The following is a 19,979-nucleotide window of genomic DNA, read 5'->3' as shown; positions in this document are numbered from 1 at the left end:
CATTATATGCTAAGAATGATATCCAAGTGAAGAAACTGCAGGACACATGGGGTAAGGAAGAAGCACTGTGGGTTAAACTGGAAAGAGGGAAAGTAAAATGTATCTATATTGGAGTGATATACAGACCACCCTCACATTCGGAGGAAATGGATAGGGACTTAATTGAAGACATCCGCAAGATAGCTAGGAAAGGGGAAGTATTACCGATAGGTGACTTCAATATGCCGGATGTTGATTAGGGAGTCCTGGCTGCAGGGTCATCTAGAAGCTAAGAGATCTTAGATTCCCTACAGGAAGAATTGTTCCAGCAGTGGGTAACAGAACCGACGTGGGATGGAGCTATTCTGGACCTGGTGCTTACGAATGGAGAGAATATTTCTGACGTCAAGGTGGCAGATCATTTGGCATCTAGTGATCATCATATGGTGTGGTTCAATATTAAAACAGAAGAGAGGGCTCATTCGAGATTGAACATTCTGGATTTCAAAGGAACTAATTTTGCCGAGATGGGGGAATTTCTCAAGGAACAGTTAGCAGGATGGGAACAGCTGAAGGATGTAGAACAGCAATGGACAAGACTGAAAGGAGCTATATTAAAGGCAACTAACCTTTATGTTAGAAAATTACATAAAAGTAAGAGGAAAAGAAGGCCGCTCTGGTACTCGAATGTGGTAGCTGAAAAGATAAGGGTGAAGAGGCTAGCCTTCACACATTATAAGACGACTCCGAAAAATGAAGACAGGAGAGAATACCTGAATAAGTGGGGAGAAGCTGGAAAAGCTATCAGGAAAGACCGGGGGGAAGGGCCTTAAAGGTTCCAACCAGGTTGAAAAAGCGATCACCAAAACCAGAAGGATGCTTGGGTTCCTAAAGAGAGGCATGACCAGCAGGAAAAAGGAGGTGATAGTGCCGTTGAATAAGTCTCTAGTGAGGCCTCATTTGGAGTACTGCGTGCAGTTCTGGAGACCGGACCTACAGAAAGATATAAACAGGATGGAGTCGGTCCAGAGGGCGGCTACAAAATTAGTAAGCAGTCTTGAACACAAAAATTATAGGGCACAGGCTTATGAAACTCAACATGTATATGCTAGAAGAGAGGAGACATGATAGAGACATTTAAATATCTCAAGGGCATTTATGTACAGGAAGAGAGCCTTTTTCAACTGAAGGGGAGGTCTGGAATGAGGGGGCATATGATGAAGTTAAGAGGGAATAGGCTTAGGAGTAATCTAAGAAAGCACTATTTCACAGAAAGGGTGGTGGAGGCATGGAATGGCCTCCCGGTGGAGGTTATGGAGTCGAGGACTGTTCCAGAATTTAAAAAGGCATGGGATAAGCATGTGGGATCGCTTAGGAAAAGGAAGAGTTAGGGGTTACAGAGGATGGGCAGACTGGATGGGTCATATGGCCTTTATCTGCCGTCATGTTTCTATATTTCTATCTACGATGTGATACCCACAGGCGAGCCTTCTCCGGAGTAGCCCCCACACTCTGGAATGCTCTCCCTAAAAGACTCTACTTAACACAAGACTATCTCTAGTTCAGAAAGAAGTTGAAAGCTTGACTCTTCAACCAGGCCTTTAACGGAAGTAGTAACTAACTTCTTAGTCTCACACACACACACAAAGAGTGACACAGGCTGCACATACTGCAGCAGGACGTTTATCCACTCCTACCCTAGCTGAGATAACTTTTATTACTTACTACTACTACTTATCATTTCTAAAGTGCTACTAGACATATGCAGCACCTCTCTCTGATCTCATGTGCAACTTTCTTTAAATTAATCACCTTAATTTCTAACTCCTCTTACGCTCTTACCTATGAAAATGTTCTATTACATACTGTATTTTTATTTGAATATTTTTACTGCTGTTATTGTCTATTGCATATGTTTGATTTATTCTTACTGTACACTGCCTTGAGTGAATTCTTTCAAAAAGGCAGTAAATAAATCCTAATAAATAAATAAAATAAATAAATAAATAAATAAAAACCCTTATGTTCATGAACAAACATTTGATACACCAGCTTACTGGTTCTAACCAGAAATAAAGCTTAATAAATAAAAGGCTCCTTTTGCTAATGTGTGCTAAAGGATTTAGCACATCCTAGGTGCTAAGAAGCCTATAGGAATAAATTGGGCTTCTTAGCATTTAGCATGTGCTAATCGTTAGCACACCTTTGTAAAAGGAGCCCCAAAAAACAGAAGGAAAAAAAATGGCAATACCTTTTTCTTTGAACTAACTGACTTGCTTGACTCAATTTTGGGAGCTAACATCCCCGTCTTCTGGTTGGAACAGAATGAGCAGATGATGACAAAATACCTGAAAGTGGATCCTACGCACTGTTCCGGGTTTTTATGCCTCATACAATCATTTGAACTTCACCAGATTGCTGTGACAAATCTCAGAAAACATTGTCATGAAGGGGACACTTCGTTAAAATAGATACTAACAATTAGGCGCACATTACCCATGTACATGTTTGGAATGCTAGCATATATTTATTTATTTAAGATATTTATACCCCACAATAGCCCAAGTTATACTCGAGTTCAATGTGGCTAACAATTGAGATTCTGTAGGCAATAATAAGTGTACAACAATCATCTTACCATACACTCAATGTTGGATGTATAGACAAATAAGAGAAGATACAGTGTGCGTTATTTGGATAAGTAAGGACACAGGGCTAGATTCTCTAAATGGTGCCTAACAAATCAGCACTGAAAAACCATGTGGTTAGCGTGATTCTATAAACTACGCCTAAAGTTAGGCGTAGTTTATAGAATATGCTCACGTACTGTTCTTGCAACTAAAATGTAGATGCACCCATATAGGCCACCTAAAACCAGGTCTAAATACCTGTGCCTAAGTTAGGCACAGATTGGGTGTATTCCATAATAGTGCACATAGTTTTTTGAAAGGCTCACAACCTGCCCATTCCACGCCCATGGCCACACATCCCTTTTCGACTGTGTACATTAGAATTTATACACACTGCACTGTAGAATATGCCTAGACAATTGTGTGCATGCATTCTAATTAAAGCCAATTAGTGCCAATAATTAGTTGTTAAGTACCAATTGCCAGCATTAATTGGCTTGTTAATCAATTAAGTTGTGCGTTCAATTAGGCCATGCAGCCAAGTTAGTGCTCACAACTTAAGGTGCCATATATAGAATTTGGGGGATAGTTCATAAGTGCTATGCAGAGAACATGCAAGTTAATTAATCCTGGAATTCATAAACCATTGATTAGAAACTGTGCATACATACATAAACTTAAAGCACTATTCTGTACATACATGCCTGTCTTGCATAGCGTGTATTTGCAAGGGGAGTGTACACATGCACGGAGCTGGGGAGGGATGTATACTTATACTTTATAATATTCTATAGGGTATGTACATATGTGTACCTTTGGCACTTAGTGAAAAATTCTATAACCCGGTGCTTCTATATAGGCACTCTGAAAGTACTTGTTAAAGGAGCCTAGGTAACAAAGTTTAATTATAGAACATTAGCATAACCTAATACTGACATGTCTAACATTTAGATTTCATCCTCCTGCATTTTGGGGTTTTTGGGACTATTCCTAACCTTTGTTGTGTGCTGGTTTACCTGTGGGAGTGGGCAGGCCCTTTCTTCTGGATTGTCCTTTATATATTTTCTTTTCAGCACTTGATATACCGCAAGTGATCCCTGAGGTGACTATCCATCTTATAATTGAAAGAGAAAAACGCTTAGATTTCAACCCAAATCGGGAGATAGACGTTTATCTCACAAAAACGAATAAATCGGTATAATGGAAAGCCGATTTTGGACGTTTTCAACTGCACTCCATCGCGGAAGCGTACAAAGTTGACGGGGGCGTGTTGGAGGCGTGGCAAAGGTGGAACTGGGGCGTGGTTATTGGCCGAGGAGAGATGGGCGCCTTTCGCCGATAATGGAAAAAAAGTATGCGTTTGTAGCTAGAATTTAGGGCACTTTTCCTGGACCCTGTTTTTTCACGAATAAGGCCCCAAAAAGTGCCCTAAATGACCAGATTACCACCAGAGGGAATCGGGGATGACCTCCCCTGACTCCCCCAGTGGTCACTAACCCCCTCCCACCACAAAACATGATGTTTCACAACTTTTTATTTTCACCCTCAAATGTCATACCCACCTCCCTGGCAGCAGTATGCAGGTCCCTGGAGCAGTTGTTAGGGGGTGCAGTGGACTTCAGGCAGGTGGACCCAGGCCCATCCCCCCCTACCTGTTACAATTGTGCTACTTAATGCTTATTAGTCGTCCAACCCCCCCAAACCCACTGTACCCACAAGTAGGTGCCCCCCCTTCAACCCCTAGGGCTATAATAATGGTGTAGACTTGTGGGCAGTGGGTTTTGAGGGGGATTTGGGGGGCTCAACACACAAGGGAAGGGTGCTATGCACCTGGGAGCTCTTTTACCTTTTTTTTTGTTTTTGTAAAAGTGCCCCCTAGGGTGCCCGGTTGGTGTCCTGGCATGTGAGGGGGACCAGTGCACTACGAATCCTGGCCCCTCCCATGAACAAATGCCTTGGATTTATTTGTTTTTGAGCTGGGCGCTTTCATTTTCCATTATCACTGAAAAACAAAAACGCCCAGCTCACAAATTGTCGAATAAAACATGGACGTCTATTTTTTTCGAAAATACGGTTCGGTCCGCCCCTTCACGGACCCGTTCTCGGAGATAAACGCCCATGGAGATAGACGTTTTCGTTCAATTATGCCCCTCTATGTAGTTTACAATTTCTACTACAGGTACTTTGCACTGTACCTAATGGGCTCACAATCTAAGTTATTTATAATTCTCTTTATTATTATTATTATGTTATGACATTAACAAATAATCATAAAAATCAGAAATCTCTGAAAATTATAAAGATTCACATAAGTGAGATACACTAAGAAAACTTTCAAATACATATTGTCCACAATATTGATCCAAGATCAGGAAAATCTTAAGCAAATCACAAGTAAACTATAACTTAGAAGTTAACTTAGAGCGGGGATGATAACTAGAGATACAATCAGACAGCTGCATTAATCTTGTAAATTACTACGGGGGGCTTCTCATACTTTCTTTAGCAATTACAAATTCTTGGAGATTTTTAGGGTCTATGAAGAGGAAATTATTGGTTTCATACGAAACTAAACACTTGCATGGGAACTTAATAAAGAAGGTTGCCCCTAGGGCTAGGATTCTCGGCTTAAAGTCCAAGAGTTCCTTCCTTCTCAACTGAGTATCCCTAGAGAAGTCTGGGAAAATATTTATCTTCGCTCCCATAAAAACTTCATTCATATGACGCAAATACAAATGCAATACATTAATTTTGATCATTTCAAAAGCGAAGGAAACTAGCAAAGTAGCACGTTCTGATTCCACAGATGTTTCTAGGAATTCAGTAAGATTTAAGGGTTCTCTAGGTAGTTGTTCAGGTTCTCTCAATTTCCTTTTAATATAGAAAGTTTTTGTAAGCGGTGGATAATTCTCACTTGAAAGACCAAGAATTTCTGTAAAATATTTCTTAAGTAGTTCCAAAGGAGAAATAAATGTTGACACTGGAAAATTCAAAAATCTGAGATTGTTTCTCTTGAGTTGATTCTCAAGAGATTCCATTCTTCAAGTAGAAACATTTTTCTCCTTAATGTTGTAATTTCTTTAGAAAATTTCACTTCTCTCTCAATTTTCTCTAATTCAGTTTTTTGTCCTTCTACTTTAGTGGACAATTGTTGAACGCTATTTTTAAGTTCCATTGTCTCTCCACGGAGAGACCAAGATTTTCTCCAAAGCTGTGTTGACCACCTGTATCACCTCCCAGAGAATGTCCATTGTGACTATCTTGGGTCTTACCGGGCTGCAAACTCCCCCGGGAGCACTTTTTCTGGTCTGGACAGGCGTCAACGACATCCTCGAGCCTCCAGAAGTTGTTCCACCAGGAGAAAAGTCAGTGAAGGGGCCCCCTCTGCTCGCATGGCTGACTAAGCCCAGTTCGGGTGTCTCCATACTTGTGCGAACCACTGCACTGCTTCCGGGTTGTGGCGGGGTCAGGCCCTGCGAGGGAGAGCTGAGAGTAACTCCCTCGATGCTGCTGTTCGCGGATAGTGGCGCGATAATCCCTGAGGTAGTCTCTAGGTTCTCAAGCGCCCGGATTTCATAGGCCTCCAAGGTAGGTTGGCGTATGGTGGGGTTCCCAACTGGTCCCGAGGAGGCTGGGGTGCCGGTTTTCCCCTTTCTCTTCCCCATTTCTGGGGGCGCGCCAAACAGCCTAGAAACTGAACTTGGGGCTCAGGAGCTCTCTGGATGCACGTCCGCTCTATAGCGCCATCTTGGATCACCTCACAATCTAAGTTATATATAGTACCTGGGGCAACGGAGGGTTAAGTGACTTGCCCAGGGTCACAAGGAGCTGCAGAAGGAATTGAACCTGATTCCTCAGGATCCCAACCCACTGCTGACTGCCAGGCAGCAGCAGAAATTGAACTTGGTTCCCCAGGTCCGCAACCCAGTGCACTAACCATTAGGCCACTCCTCCTCTCAACTCCTTATTAACATTTAGGTACCCACATTTATGCTAGCCATAGAGCTGGTGAAAGTGCAAGTGCCTAAATGTGGCAGGTACTCACTTCACTTATTTATTTATTTATTGGGATTTATTAACAACCTTATGAAGAGATTCACCCCAAGGCAGTGTGCAGTAGGTACAGTTTAACATAAAACTTACAATTTGGTTAACAGCATAACAATAGTACAAATAGTACATTAAGTACATAAGTGTTTCCATACTGGGACAGACCGAAGGTCCATCAAGCCCAGCACCCTGTTTCCAACAGTGGCCAATCCAGGTCACAAGTACCTGGCAAGATCCCAAAACAGTACAATATATTTTATGCTGCTTATCCTAGAAATAAGCCCTGGAAGCCCTGCCATGATCCACCCTTTTATTATGTGCCTCTCTTGCAAATACACACTATGTAAGTTAAGAGGTATTTGTAGAATAGCATAATCGAACAGAAACGCCTATCTCCATGGGCGTTTATCTCCGAGAACGGGTCCGTGAAGGGGCGGACCGAATCGTATTTTCGAAAAAACATGGACTTTTATCTTTTTTTGAGCTGGGCGTTTTTGTTTTTCAGCGATAATGGAAACCGAAAACGCCCAGCTCAAAAACAAATAACTCCAAGACATTTATTCGTGGGAGGGGCCAGGATTCGTACTGCACCGGTCCACCTCACATGCCAGGACACCAACCGGGCACCCTAGGGGGCACTTTTACAAAAAAAAAAAAAAAAGGTAAAACAGCTCCCAGGTGCATAGCACCCTTCCCTTGGGTGTTGAGCCCCCCAAATCCCCCTCAAAACCCACTGCCCACAAGTCTACACCATTACTATAGCCCTAAGGGGTGAAGGGGGGCACCTACACGTGGGTACAGTGGGTTTGGGGGGCGGTTTGGAGGGCTCCCATTTACCAGCACAAGTGTAACAGGTGGGGGGGGGGGGTTGAGCCTGAGTCCACCTGCCTGAAGTCCACTGCTCCAGTGACCTGCATACTGCTGCCAGGGAGGTGGGTATGACATTTGAGGGTGAAAATAAAAAGTTGTGAAACGGCATATTTTGTGGTGGGAGGGGGTTTGTGACCAGTGGGGGAGTCAGGGGAGGTCATCCCCGATTCCCTCCAGTGGTCATCTGGTCATTTAGGGCACTTTTTGGGGCCTTATTCGTGGAAAAACAGGGTCCAGGAGAAGTGCCCTAAATTCTCGCTAAAAACGCATATTTTTTTTCCATTATCGGCGAAAGGCGCCCATCTCTGATCGGCAGATAACCACGCCCCAGCTCCGCCTTCACCACGCCTTCGACACGCCCCCATCAACGTTGTCCGTATCCGCGACGGAGTGCAGTTGAAAACGTTCAAATTCGGCTTTTGATTATACCGCTTTATTCGTTTTTGGGAGATAAACGTCTATCTCCCGATTTGGGTCACAATATAGGCGTTTTTCTCTTTCGATTATAAGGAGAGTGGGTTAGGTGTTCAAGTAAGGAAGTTCATTTTCATAATAAGAAATAAAAAGGTAATGGGTAAAACTTCAGGTGTGGTAAATTGTCATGAACAATAGGAATATAAACTTCAAATTATGATAAAATTGGTATGGACAATTAGGAAAATAAAGAGTTACGTTATTGTGTGGATCAAGTGTGAATTTGTTTACTGTTAAATTAGGATGGATTAATTGTGGTATGCTTTTTTGAATAGATTGGTTTTCAATAATTTACGGAAATTAATTATATTGTGAGTTGTTTTTATGGATTTTGGTAATTCATTCCATATTTGCAAGCTTGTATAGGAGAAACTGGATGCATATGTTAATTTATATTTTATTCCTTTGCAGCTGGGATAGTGGAGATTCAGGAACGTACGTGATAGACTAGTAGAGTTCCTGGTTGCTAGGTCTATGAGGTCTGATTAGGATTTGCATGTGCATCATGCTAGCACTATTGTTTACAGATCCACCTGCAAATCTTTTAGCATGCAACTGAAATGGGGGTATGACCTTGAGAGGTGCATGGGTGGGTCAGGGGCATTCACTAAAGATGCATTTAGTATTATAGGGACTGATATTCAGACCATGAGAGGCAACCCACTTAACTCCCAGGGTCGGCGGTCAGCACCGATATTCAGTGGGCCTTTTAGAAAGATGGACTAGCGTTTTTGGTGTGCACTAAAAATAAGCGTGCGCCAAACACTAGAGATGGCCATATATTTCTATGGGCTTCTCTAGCGTTTAGCGTGCACTAAAAATGCTACTGTGCCTTTGTAAAAGAACCCCTCAATGCAGTTCTGGTGACCGGCAATGAATATTAGATTGTAAGCTCTTTGAGCAGGGACTGTCTTTCTTCTATGTTTGTGCAGCGCTGCGTATGCCTTGTAGCGCTATAGAAATGCTAAATAGTAGTAGTAGTAATATCCAGTTTACTTTTAGCTGGTTTAAAGTTAGCTGGCTAAGGCGGTACTCAATGATACTCGGCTAAATTTAAGCAGCCAATGTGGCCACTTACAATAGCCGGATATAAATTGAATATTCGGGGATAGCTGGCTTTATCGTGTGAATTAGCCGGGTATCTTCTACATGCTAACCAGGAAAATTCAGCAGGGGATAACCGGATATCCCCCACTGAATATTGCTGGATAGCCAGTTACGTGCTGGATAGCCAGGTGCCGTCCCTGATTGGTTAAATGGTTTTGAATATTAGGGGATAGAATTTGGGGGATCTGTGCCTAACTTACACACCAGGATTAACATCAAGTTTCCGTTGGTGTAAATCCTTGGGCACAAAGTTGGCTGCAGATCCACTGTTGCTATGCACTATTCTATAAATGGTGCGCAACTTGGAGCGCTACTTATAAAATAATGCTCCGTGTGGGGTTAACACCCAAATTTGGGTGCCATTTACTGAGCCTAGTCTATAACGTGCTTGTGAATGTGGGCATCTAAGTTATCAGTGGTTCTTTTAGGTGCCTGCAGTAACACCAGGTGTATGGCTGTGTGAGTACCCATGGTTAAACTGTAGCGTGCCTATACTCAGTTAACCCAGTTAACCAATCCTATATAATAATTCTCACCTCCAACGTTCTAAAGTAGCTGCCTGTGTCCGTGGCTCCTGGAGTTGCTGAGCTAGGCTCTATAGCCAGGCTGATGTCACTCACAGCTGATTCCCAGGCAGGGGGAGGAGTAGGAAACACACAGAGCAACTTGCTCCATGTGTTTCCCTACTCCTCCCCCTGCTTGGGAATCAGCTGTAAATGCGCCGCTCAAACACCCCCTCCACGCATCACCCAAGCCCCCCCATCACATCAAACTGTCCGGCCTCTGCTGCTTCTCCTGTTGAGCAGCAGCGGCCGCTACAAAAAGAAAAAAAGCCATAAATGTTTTAAAACCTGAAATGCGGCACCATAGACAGCCATCTGGCAATGGCTGTCGGCTCTGCAGCCACTCCTCCTCTCGCCTCCACGTCACTGCCCCTGGAGTAAGACCCCAGAGGAGCGCAGCGACATGAGAGGCGAGAGGAGGAGCGGCTGCAGAGCCGACAGCCAATGCCTGATGGCTGTCTACGGTGCAGCATTTCAGGTTTAAAAACATTTATTGCTTTTTTTCTTTTTGTAGTGGCCGCTGCTGCTCAACAGGAGAAGCAGCAGCGGCTGGACAGCGTTACCAGTGGCAGCTGCGGGTAGCGAGGGGGTTTGATGCGCCAGGGAGGGGAGGGTCGCTGGACATGGGTGGCTGCAGGGGGGAGGGGATGGTTGCTGGACATGGGTGGCTGCAGGGGGGCAGGGGGAGAGGAGGGTCGCTGGTCATGGATGGCTGGAGGGGGGGCAGGGGAGAGGGAGGTGGGGAGGGAGTCAAAAGACCAGAGAGGTGGGGTGGGGAGGGGGACCCTGCGAGAGGGGGGTGGGGGACCCTGCAAAAGGGGGGTGGGGGCACACACTCACTCACTCACTGTCTCTCACATACACTGTCTGACACACTCTCTGTCTATCACACTCTATCTCTCTGTCACACACAGTCTTACACACACAGACACTCTGTCTCTCACACAGTCTCTCTCCAGTGGCGTTCCTACGGGGGCTGACACCCGGGGTGGATTGCCGATGCGCCCCGCCCCCCGGGTGCAGCGCTCCCCCCCCCCGGAACAGTGCGAAGCCCCCCCCCCCCCCCCGGCGAAACCCCCCCGATCCCCTGGTGAAACCCCTCCCGCCGGGTGCACGCCGCTGGGGGGGGGGGTGCCGCGCACCTGCCGGATCTTCGTTTTCATGTTCCCTCTGCCCCGGAACAGGAGGTAACCTGTTCCGGGGCAGAGGGCGCATGAAAACAAAGAGACGACAGGCGCGCGGCACCCCCCCAGTGGCGTGCACCCAGGGCGGACCGCCCCCACCGCCTCCCCTTGGTACACCTCTGTATCTCTCTCACACAAACACACACACACTCTGTCTCTATGTCTCTCTCATTCTCTCTCTGACACGCACACTCCATCTCTCACACACACTCTCTCTCAAACATACACACTCCGAGGAAAACCTTGCTAGCGCCCATTCCTTAATCTTCATTTCCCCAACTGCAAAGGCCTAAAATATAAACTAATGCACGCATCAACCTTTTCCTATAAGAGCACGCAATTCTGGAACGCATTGCCACGCAACCTAAAAGCGACCTATGAACTGACCAACTTCCGCAAACTGCTGAAGACATACCACAAAGACCAAAACATGTGAAATCCCCACATATATCTAATAATGTTAAGAATTCCTTACATTATATCATTATCATGTTTTCCATTACCAAAATACTTCTGTAACACTAAATGTCAATTCTCCTTTCATTTCCACTATCCATGATATATTGTAAGCCACATTGAGCCTGCAAAGAGGTAGGATAATGTGGGATACAAATGCAATAAATAAATTTCATTTGTGTCAGAAACAGGCCTTTTTTACTAGTACTCTATAATGCAGAGCTTACTAAACTGTGAGTCGGGACCCCAAATGGGGTCAGAAAACCCATGTTTGGGGACACGACCTAGGTGGGCTCTCCATAGGTGCACCATTTATTTTACACCACTGGGGGAGTCACATAATTTTATTTGGCTGCGATCATGGGGTCACAGGCACAAAGAGATTGGGAAGCACTGCTATAAAAGAAGGTAGTCTGGCTGTGTGGGAAAAAGTTTAAGAACAGGCTTTTTTTGGGGGGGGGGCTGGGGTGAACTAGGGGGGGGGCAATGCATTCTTCACTCCCACCTCCACCCCCCCCCACCCCCATGCAGGTATGCTAGGCATACCTTTGCTGTCAGTGATGCTGATCATCTTTCTCTTTTGATCTAGGCACAGGGGAAAAAAAAGAGATTTTAAATGTTCCCAAGTTTCAACCTAATTCTTGTTTAATGTGAGATGTAAATGTCATAAATAAGCAAATAAATAGATAGAAACTCTGAATGTTGAGCACTTGGTTCTCATAACATGATGTCTGTTTTAGTGGCCCTTTACCAGGAGGGAAAAAATCTCTGCACAAATGCAACACGTGCTAGAGTGTCCCTTTAACCGTTTCCAGTGACTGGCAATGAATATCGGGGTTATTTTTTTGGCTGGCTTAAACTTAACCAGCCAAGTCAATATTCCAGTTAAGTCAATAGCAGCCAAAGATAGGAGTGCTATTTAGGTGGTCCAATTTCTCCGCTAAACCTAGCTGGCAAAGCACTGAATATTCATAGCTAGCCGGTTATGCCATGCAATATAGCCAATTATCCACTATGGGGGGGGGGGGGGGGGGGTTCTATCTATGGTGCCTAAAATCTGCGTGGAAAACAGCGTCGACTAAGCATATTCTGTAAGTGGTACCTAGATTTAGGCGTGTTATATAGAATATGCTTAGTTGATATCCCAGCACCTAAAACTACGCGCGTCCATTGACACCAATGAAAATATGGCATAAATCCTGGCATGTTGATTTAGGTGCACTGGTTCATATTCCATAACTACGCATGTAAATTTCAGAATGCCTATGAAATGCCCACTTCACCGCCTATAACCATGCCCCTTTTTGCCTACATGCCTTAGAAGTAAGGTGCACTGCGTTACAGAATACGCTTAGCGACCTATTCATGTAAATTTTAATTATAGCCAATTAGTGCTCACTATTGGTTGTTAAGGCTGTTATCAATGCTGATTAGCTTCTTAAGCCAATTAAGCTATGCTTGGATTTCGGCATGGATCTCTAGGGGTGCTATATAGAATATGGGGGTATGTGCTAAGCTTTAATATTCATCAGAAATAACCAGCTATCTCATGCTGAATATTAGCGGCTGGCCAGTTAAATAGCCAGCGGCGTACCAAAGGTGGGGCAGTAGGGGTGGTACGCCCCGGGTGCGCGCTGTAGGAGGGGTGCAGGGAGCAACCATGCAGCTGTCGGCTCCGCCAGTTCCCTGCTCCCTCTGCTGTTACTTCCTGTTCCGGGGCAGAGGGAGAAGGGAACTGGCAGAGACGGCAGCCATGCGCTGCTCCCGTCACCCCAGCAGGTAAGAAGAATGTACCCGGGGGGAAGGGCTTGGAGGTGATACACTGGAGGGAATGATGTTGCACCCAGGAGGTGTCATGCTGCACCTGGGGGGGGGGGGGGGGGGGATGAGGCTGCACCCAGGGGGGAGGGCGCGAAGGTGCAGCAGCAATCCGCCCTGGGTGGCAGACGACCAAGGATCACCACTGTAAATAGCACTGAATAGTGACCTGAATATGTTTAAGTGGACAGGCAAATCCACTTAAACTAATGCTGTTCTTAATTCTCACATATTCCAAAGCAATGGTGCGTCACAATGCAGTAACTTTTCATGTTACCAAAATCACATTCTACACAGCATGAAAAGGTGATACACAGATAGAAAGGCTGATACTGTGTCACCAATCCCTCACAAGTGGCACGGGTGGGTGGTCTGGAGAAAGTTACTCCTGAATCTAACTCACAGATTTAAAATTCAAATGTTCAAGCTACTAATCAAATTCTGCCCAAATGTCTTTAAGCTCACAGTAAATAGGAACATACCAGACGTTCCTGGATAATCATTAAGAAAGCTGTGCTAGAGATTACCTAAAACAAATGAAGTTATATCTAGAGAAAAAAGAGAATATATTTCCATTATATTACCAACAATAACCCAGCATCATAGCAGAATTATGCTATCCATAAAAGCATGAATTGTCAAATATTGAAATCCATTCTGGCAGCAACACAGATAAAAACAGGAAATGCAAAGCTACTGCTTTGTAAACTCATAATAAAGTCACCTCTAAGAAGTTTTAAAAACTCTCGTGTGGATATAATAATCCTTCTTCTTTCCCTTGCATAGCTTAGCTTCAACATTTCTGTAACAAAGTATCCCACTTAATACTGAATAGAAACATTAACTGGCAGAGATCTTACCATTGCTTGGTATCAGTTTTAGCTTGGTAGGCACTCCTGGATGGTGACAGGATGAATGCTTCTTTGAGTTCGGAGCAGTCACAGCAACTGTTCTGTTCTACTTTACATCACCCTAATTTGCATGCTATGGTTGTGGCTAGTTAATAATTCAGAGGAAATCAAGAACTGGTCTGCCTGATGGTCAGATAAGAATGACAACATTTGCTCTCATGGAAGCAGAGAAGTTAGTAAAGGATGCGTAGTCACAAGTTTCAGGCTGCCTAATTTTGAAGTTACTTGGATAGATCCCAGGGAGTGAACATTTCCCCCTGCTGGGTAACTAGTTTCACAAGGTTGCTAGGATTTAGCTTCTCTCGTGGCAATAACTTAGACATGTAATACAGAGTTTTCAGCGTTAAAGTAATTTTTTAAAGAGGGTAATGAGCTGAAGAGGTCGAGTAGGTATATGTTTTGCAACTATTTTGTAGACTGTTACTGTGGAGAAACACATTTAAGTAGTAAATATATTTCAATAATAAAGACTGAAGGAAAAAGCCTTAAAAATGTCTTCGGTATTCATAGAGGGGGTCCTTTTACTAAGGTGCACTGAAGATGGCCTGCAGTAGTGTAGATGTGTGTTTTGGGTGCACACAAAATTATTTTTTAGTGCACCTACAAAAAAATGTCTTTTTTTTTGCCGAAAATGGATGTGCGGCAAAATGAAAATTGCCACATATTTATTTTGGGGCTGAGACCTTACCACAAACCATTGACCTAGCGGTAAGGTCTCACGTGGTAACCGAGTGGTAATGGTCTACGTGTGTAGCTGCCTTGCACCAGAAAATAAAAAATATTTTTCAGACACACGTAGTGGACACATGCCAAAATTGAAATTACCGCAAGGGACACACGGTAACCGGGCAGTAACTCCAATTTGGTGCACGTTGGATGTGCATAGGCGCCTACGCGGTGAGTAAAAGGGCCCCAGAGATTTCTAATATAGTATCTGGTAAGATGTCATTGTGCGAGAACGCATGGAAGACTGATGTGCTCCAAGAAGACAAAAACTAATATAGTCAGAAAAAATCCACCAAGGTGGAAGAACACTGAATTCCCACGAGAGGTACACAAAGAGTGATGGACAGTGGGAAGCTGACAATGAGCTCAAGAGACAACAAGAGCAGTCTAAAGCTTTTTAAACAGATTTATTGGTTGGAGACTCAACACAACGCTATGTTTAGGCCACAGGCCTGCTTTAGGAGTCTTGTCAACATACAGGCTTATTTTCGAAAGGAGAAAAATTGCCCATGTTCGGGAGATGGGCGTCCGTTTCCCGTGGGCGGCCAAATCGGTATAATCGAAAGCCGATTTTGGTCGTCTTCAACTGCACTCCGTCGCGGGAACGAATAAAGTTGATGGGGCGTATCGTAGGCATGGTGAAGGCGGGACTGGGGTGTGGTTATCGGCCGAGCAGAGATGGGCGCGCTCGGCTGATAATGGAAAAAAGAAAGGCGTTTTTAGCGACAATTTAGGACACTTTTTTGGGACCCTTTTTTCTCACGAACAGGTCCCAAAAAAGTGCCCTAAATGACCAGATGACCACCAGAGGGAATCGGGAATCACCTCCCCTGACTTCCCCAGTGGTCACTAACCCCCTCCCACCAAAAAAAACCCCATTTACAAAAACCTTATTTCCCAGCCTCTATGCCACCCTCAAATTCTGTACCCATCTCCATGACAGCAGAATGTGTTCGATCCTGTCACAGCCTTTCCCTGGGTCAGATGTGGCTCTCGGGTGCACTGCAGGGTCACATCAGCATTGCATTGTGGTGGGTGTAGGGTATTGGGCTCCGTGATTTCACTAGCTTGTGTTACAGTCTCACGATGTTGGTAGTTAGTAGGCTCTTCTCCCATGGTGCTTTTCCCTCTGCTTACTGGGTCAGAGTGTGCCCTGTTTTGTTTCCGGTAGTCCACGAGGTAGTGGCCATTTTTGTAAGTCTGTTTTAGATCCCTTTCGTGTGTTAGCCACGTTACAGAACTTAGTTCTTACCTTGAATGTTGCTGAAAGAGGGCATTGTACACCATTCTGCCAGCTCTGACCTACTGCTAATCTTAGTACCAGGGAAACTTGTTGCCAGTAGGGCACAACCTCTGATCTGCAGTTAACTATGAGTAAACGCGGTTATTGAAATAAAGGACAATTTCAGCGAGATTAGTCTTACGGTGTGAACTGCTGTGCCAAGGTTATACAGCAGCAACAAGTCCTGTCCCTGGAGCAGTTTTAGTGGGTAATGCAGTGCACTTCAGGCAGGCGGACCCAGGCCCATCCCCCCTACCTGTACCACTTGTGGTGGTAAATGGGAGCCCTCTAACCCCCCCCAAAACCAACTGTACCCACATGTAGGTGCCCCCTTCACCATTAAGTGCTATGGTAATGGTGTTGAGTTGTGGGGAGTGGGTTTTGGGGGGGATTTGGAGGTCTCAGCACCCAAGGTAAAGGAGCTATGCACCTGGGAGGTAATTTAATGTTTTTTCCTATTTTTTAAAAATGCCCCCTAGGGTGCCTGGTTGGTGTCCTGGCATGTGAGGGGGACCAGTGCACTACGAATCCTGGCCCCTCCCATGACCCAAAGCCTTGGATTTGGTCGTTTTTGAGCTGGGACGCTTCGGTTTCGAATATCGCTGAAAAATGAAAACGCCCAGCTCAAACAAACGCCCACATCTCAAAAAAAGCCCACATCCAATGCATTTGCCTGGCACAAACCGTATTTTCGAAACTAAAGATAAACGTCCATCTTTTTCAAAAATACGATTCGGCCCACCCCATCACGGACCCGTTCTCGGAGATGGACATTCTTACACATGGGCATTTGCGTTCGATTATATCCCTCTTAGTCTGACGTACAAAAACTCCAATGTGCTTGAATAATAATGATGAAATTGCCTGGTCTTTAAAAAGACCTACATTGAGAGCTAACAGAAAGGCATAGTGTCTGCGTAACATAACATAGTAACATAGTAGATGACGGCAGAAAAAGACCCGCACGGTCCATCCAGTCTGCCCAACAAGATAAATTCATATGTGCTACTTTTTATTTGTACCTGTCCTCTTCAGGGCACAGACCGTATAAGTCTGGCCAGCACTATCCCCGCCTCCCACCACCAGCTCTGGCACAGACCGTATAAGTCTGCCCAGCACTATCCCCACCTAAACTCGGCTAAGCTCCCAAGGATACATTCTTTCTGAACAGGATTCCTTTATGTTTATCCCACGCATGTTTGAATTCTGTTACCATTTTCATCTCCACCACCTCCCGCGGGAGGGCATTCCAAGTATCCACCACTCTCTCCGTGAAAAAGTACTTCCTGACATTTTTCCTGAGTCTACCCCCCTTCAATCTCATTTCATGTCCTCTCGTTCTACCGCCTTCGCATCTCCGGAAAAGATTCGTTTGCAGATTAATACCTTTCAAATATTTGAACGTCTGCATCATATCACCCCTGTTTCCCCTTTCCTCCAGAGTATACATGTTCAGGTCCGCAAGTCTCCCCTCATACGTCTTGTAACGCAAATCCCATACCATTCTCGTAGCTTTCCTTTGCACCGCTTCAATTCAATTCAATTCAATTGCGTAGCACAAGAAAGTGAGACTACCGCAGGAAGTCTTGGCGGCCATTTAAAAAAAAGCAGTGGCACTGGTCCAGAGCGGCGGCAGCAGGCAGGAAGAAAGAGGTACTTCCAATGCAGCTCCTCCTCCTCCTCCTCCTCCAATCCTCCTATTTCATAGGTGAGTGGAGGGGCAGCTGAAAAAAATATGGATGGCGTGTGGGTGCAGGGAGGGAGGGAAGGGGCTATAAAAAAGGATGTTGTGGAGGGAGGGGCTGTAAAGAAGTGGATGCTGTGTAGGGAGGGGGCTATAGAAAAAGGATGCTGCAGAGGGACAGAGGGCGGGAAAGAGGGGGTTGTAAAGAAAAGGCAGATGATCTGGAGGGAAGGGGCTATTAAAAAAAAGGATGCTGTGGAGGGAGGGAGGTGCTGCAAAAAAATGGTGGCTGCTATGGAGGGGGGTGTGGAGGGAGGAAGGGGCCTGTAAAAAAAGGTGGATGCTATGTATGGGTGAGTGGAGCTGGAAAAAATATGAATGGTGTGTGAGTGCAGGGAGGGGGCTGTAATATTTGTTAAATTATGAAATAAACTTGCAGAATTTGCAAATTTTGTGCATAGAATTTTACAGAATTTGCCAATTTTGTGAGCAGAATTTTAAATTTTTTTGCCCAGAATTTAGATTTTTTTTTTTTTTAGCACAGAATTCTGGCAGGAGTAGTATGTTGCAAGAAATTGCTTGAGAGCAGGTGTAAATGTTCATGTGTAAAGATTGCAAGTAAGTGATTTGATCATTTTATAATTAATGCACACACTTGAAAACTCTGCATGCATTCTACTCAAACCACACCATCAGCTATAGCTACTGGCAAAGTATGCACCTTGACAAGCCATGTATATTTAAGCCAGCAGCTATTTTATAAAAGTCCTTTACATGCGAATGTGCCTTTTATTTTGTTGCACGTTCCCTGGGGAACTCACTCCCATAAGCACATCTTGAAACCTCTTTCCTCAAATTTAAATCTGTTCTTAAAACCCGACTTTTCTTTCAGGTGTTCCCTTATATAGGTGATGGTGGCAGCATTTCCATGGCATGATATCTTAGTCTAATTGTTATCACTGTTTTCTCATCTTCGTAAATCTCCTTTCCTGTACATTGATGATCTTTTTCCCTCTGTATATTTATATTGGAAACTGCTTTGTTACATGCAATGAGGAAAGGTAATATATCAAGTTTAATAAAACATAAAACAATAAAAAAGACTTCATATTAATTAGCCCATAGATGGCTAAGGACCCCTTTTACCAAGCTACAACAACAGGGGGCTGGTGTTGGCACATTTATTTAGATTTTGCTCATACCTTTTTCAGTAGTAGCTCAAGGTGAGTTACATTCAGGTATACTGGATATTTCTCTGTCCCAGGGGGGCTCACAATCTAAATTTGTATCTGAGGCAATGGAGAGTTAAGTGACTTGCCCAAGGTCACAAGGAGCAGCAGTTGGATTTGAACTGGCCACCTCTGGAGTGCAAGACCAGTGCTCTAACCACTAGGCCACTCCTACACACATGTGGAGGCCCCCTTTTACTGTAGTTGGTAAAAGGGAAGCCTCACCTTCCTGCAGGAAATGGCCATGTGGCAAGCAGAGGCGTAGCCAGAATTTGGCGGGGAGGAGGGTCCAGAGCCCGAGGTGAGGGGGCACATTTTAGCCCTCCCCCCCACCATTGCCCCCCCCCCCCCCACCGCCACCAACAACAACAACTTTGACCTCACCCCCCACCGACGACCCTCTCCCACCACCACCGTCATTGCTGGCTGATCTGCAAGGCTTCATTCTGTTTCTGTGAGTCTGGCGTCCTGCACGGGTCAGAAACAGAACGAAGCCTTGAGCAGGAAGAAGAGGACCTCGGTTGGCAGGGGTTGGGGTCCCCCGCCAGCAAAGGTAGCCCACGGCGGTGGCGGGGGAGGGTTGGCCGTGGGAGGGGGGTCGAGAGGGTCATCGGCAGGGGGGTCCAGGGCCAAATCTATGGGGGTCCAGGCCTCCGTGGCCCCACGTAGCTACGCCACTGGAGGCAAGTAAAGCACTTGTCGCGCAGCCATTTCAGGGAGGGGGGAGCCCTTAGCAACATCCATTGTGTGTTTCTCTGGGGAGTGCCACTGTGGCATTAGGCTGTGTGATTATTTATTTATATTTTTAAATATATTTTAGCTAAGAATGCACCACATTATGGGGTCCTTTTAGAAAGGCAGGTTAGGTGCTACGTGCATGCAGCAAGTGCCAAAATGAGATTACTGTCAGGCTACCATGCCCCCTGGTGGTCATTTCAGATGTGCTGTGCACCCATAATGTCTGGATGACTTCTTTATTTCCTCCTACGTGTGCCACTTCTGGCGGTAATCAGCAC

The 19,979-nt window shown here is 45.1% G+C and overlaps 1 protein-coding gene across 1 annotated transcript in view; it reads right to left on the bottom strand.

The window, feature by feature from the left end:
- Positions 1-14,160, bottom strand: part of SUCNR1 (succinate receptor 1) — a 50,763-nt gene extending 36,603 nt beyond the window's left edge. The window contains exon 1 of the mRNA XM_030216673.1: positions 13,992-14,160. Within this exon, the coding sequence (XP_030072533.1) occupies positions 13,992-13,994 (3 nt within the window). The 5' untranslated portion in view covers positions 13,995-14,160. The remainder of the gene's footprint in view (positions 1-13,991) is intronic.
- Positions 14,161-19,979: the final 5,819 nt, after the last annotated feature.

The sequence above is a fragment of the Microcaecilia unicolor genome, chromosome 10 (assembly GCF_901765095.1).
Source record: "Microcaecilia unicolor chromosome 10, aMicUni1.1, whole genome shotgun sequence".
In the NCBI taxonomy this organism is placed as follows: Eukaryota; Metazoa; Chordata; class Amphibia; order Gymnophiona; family Siphonopidae; genus Microcaecilia; species Microcaecilia unicolor.
This window is presented reverse-complemented; position numbering and strand designations above follow the sequence as displayed.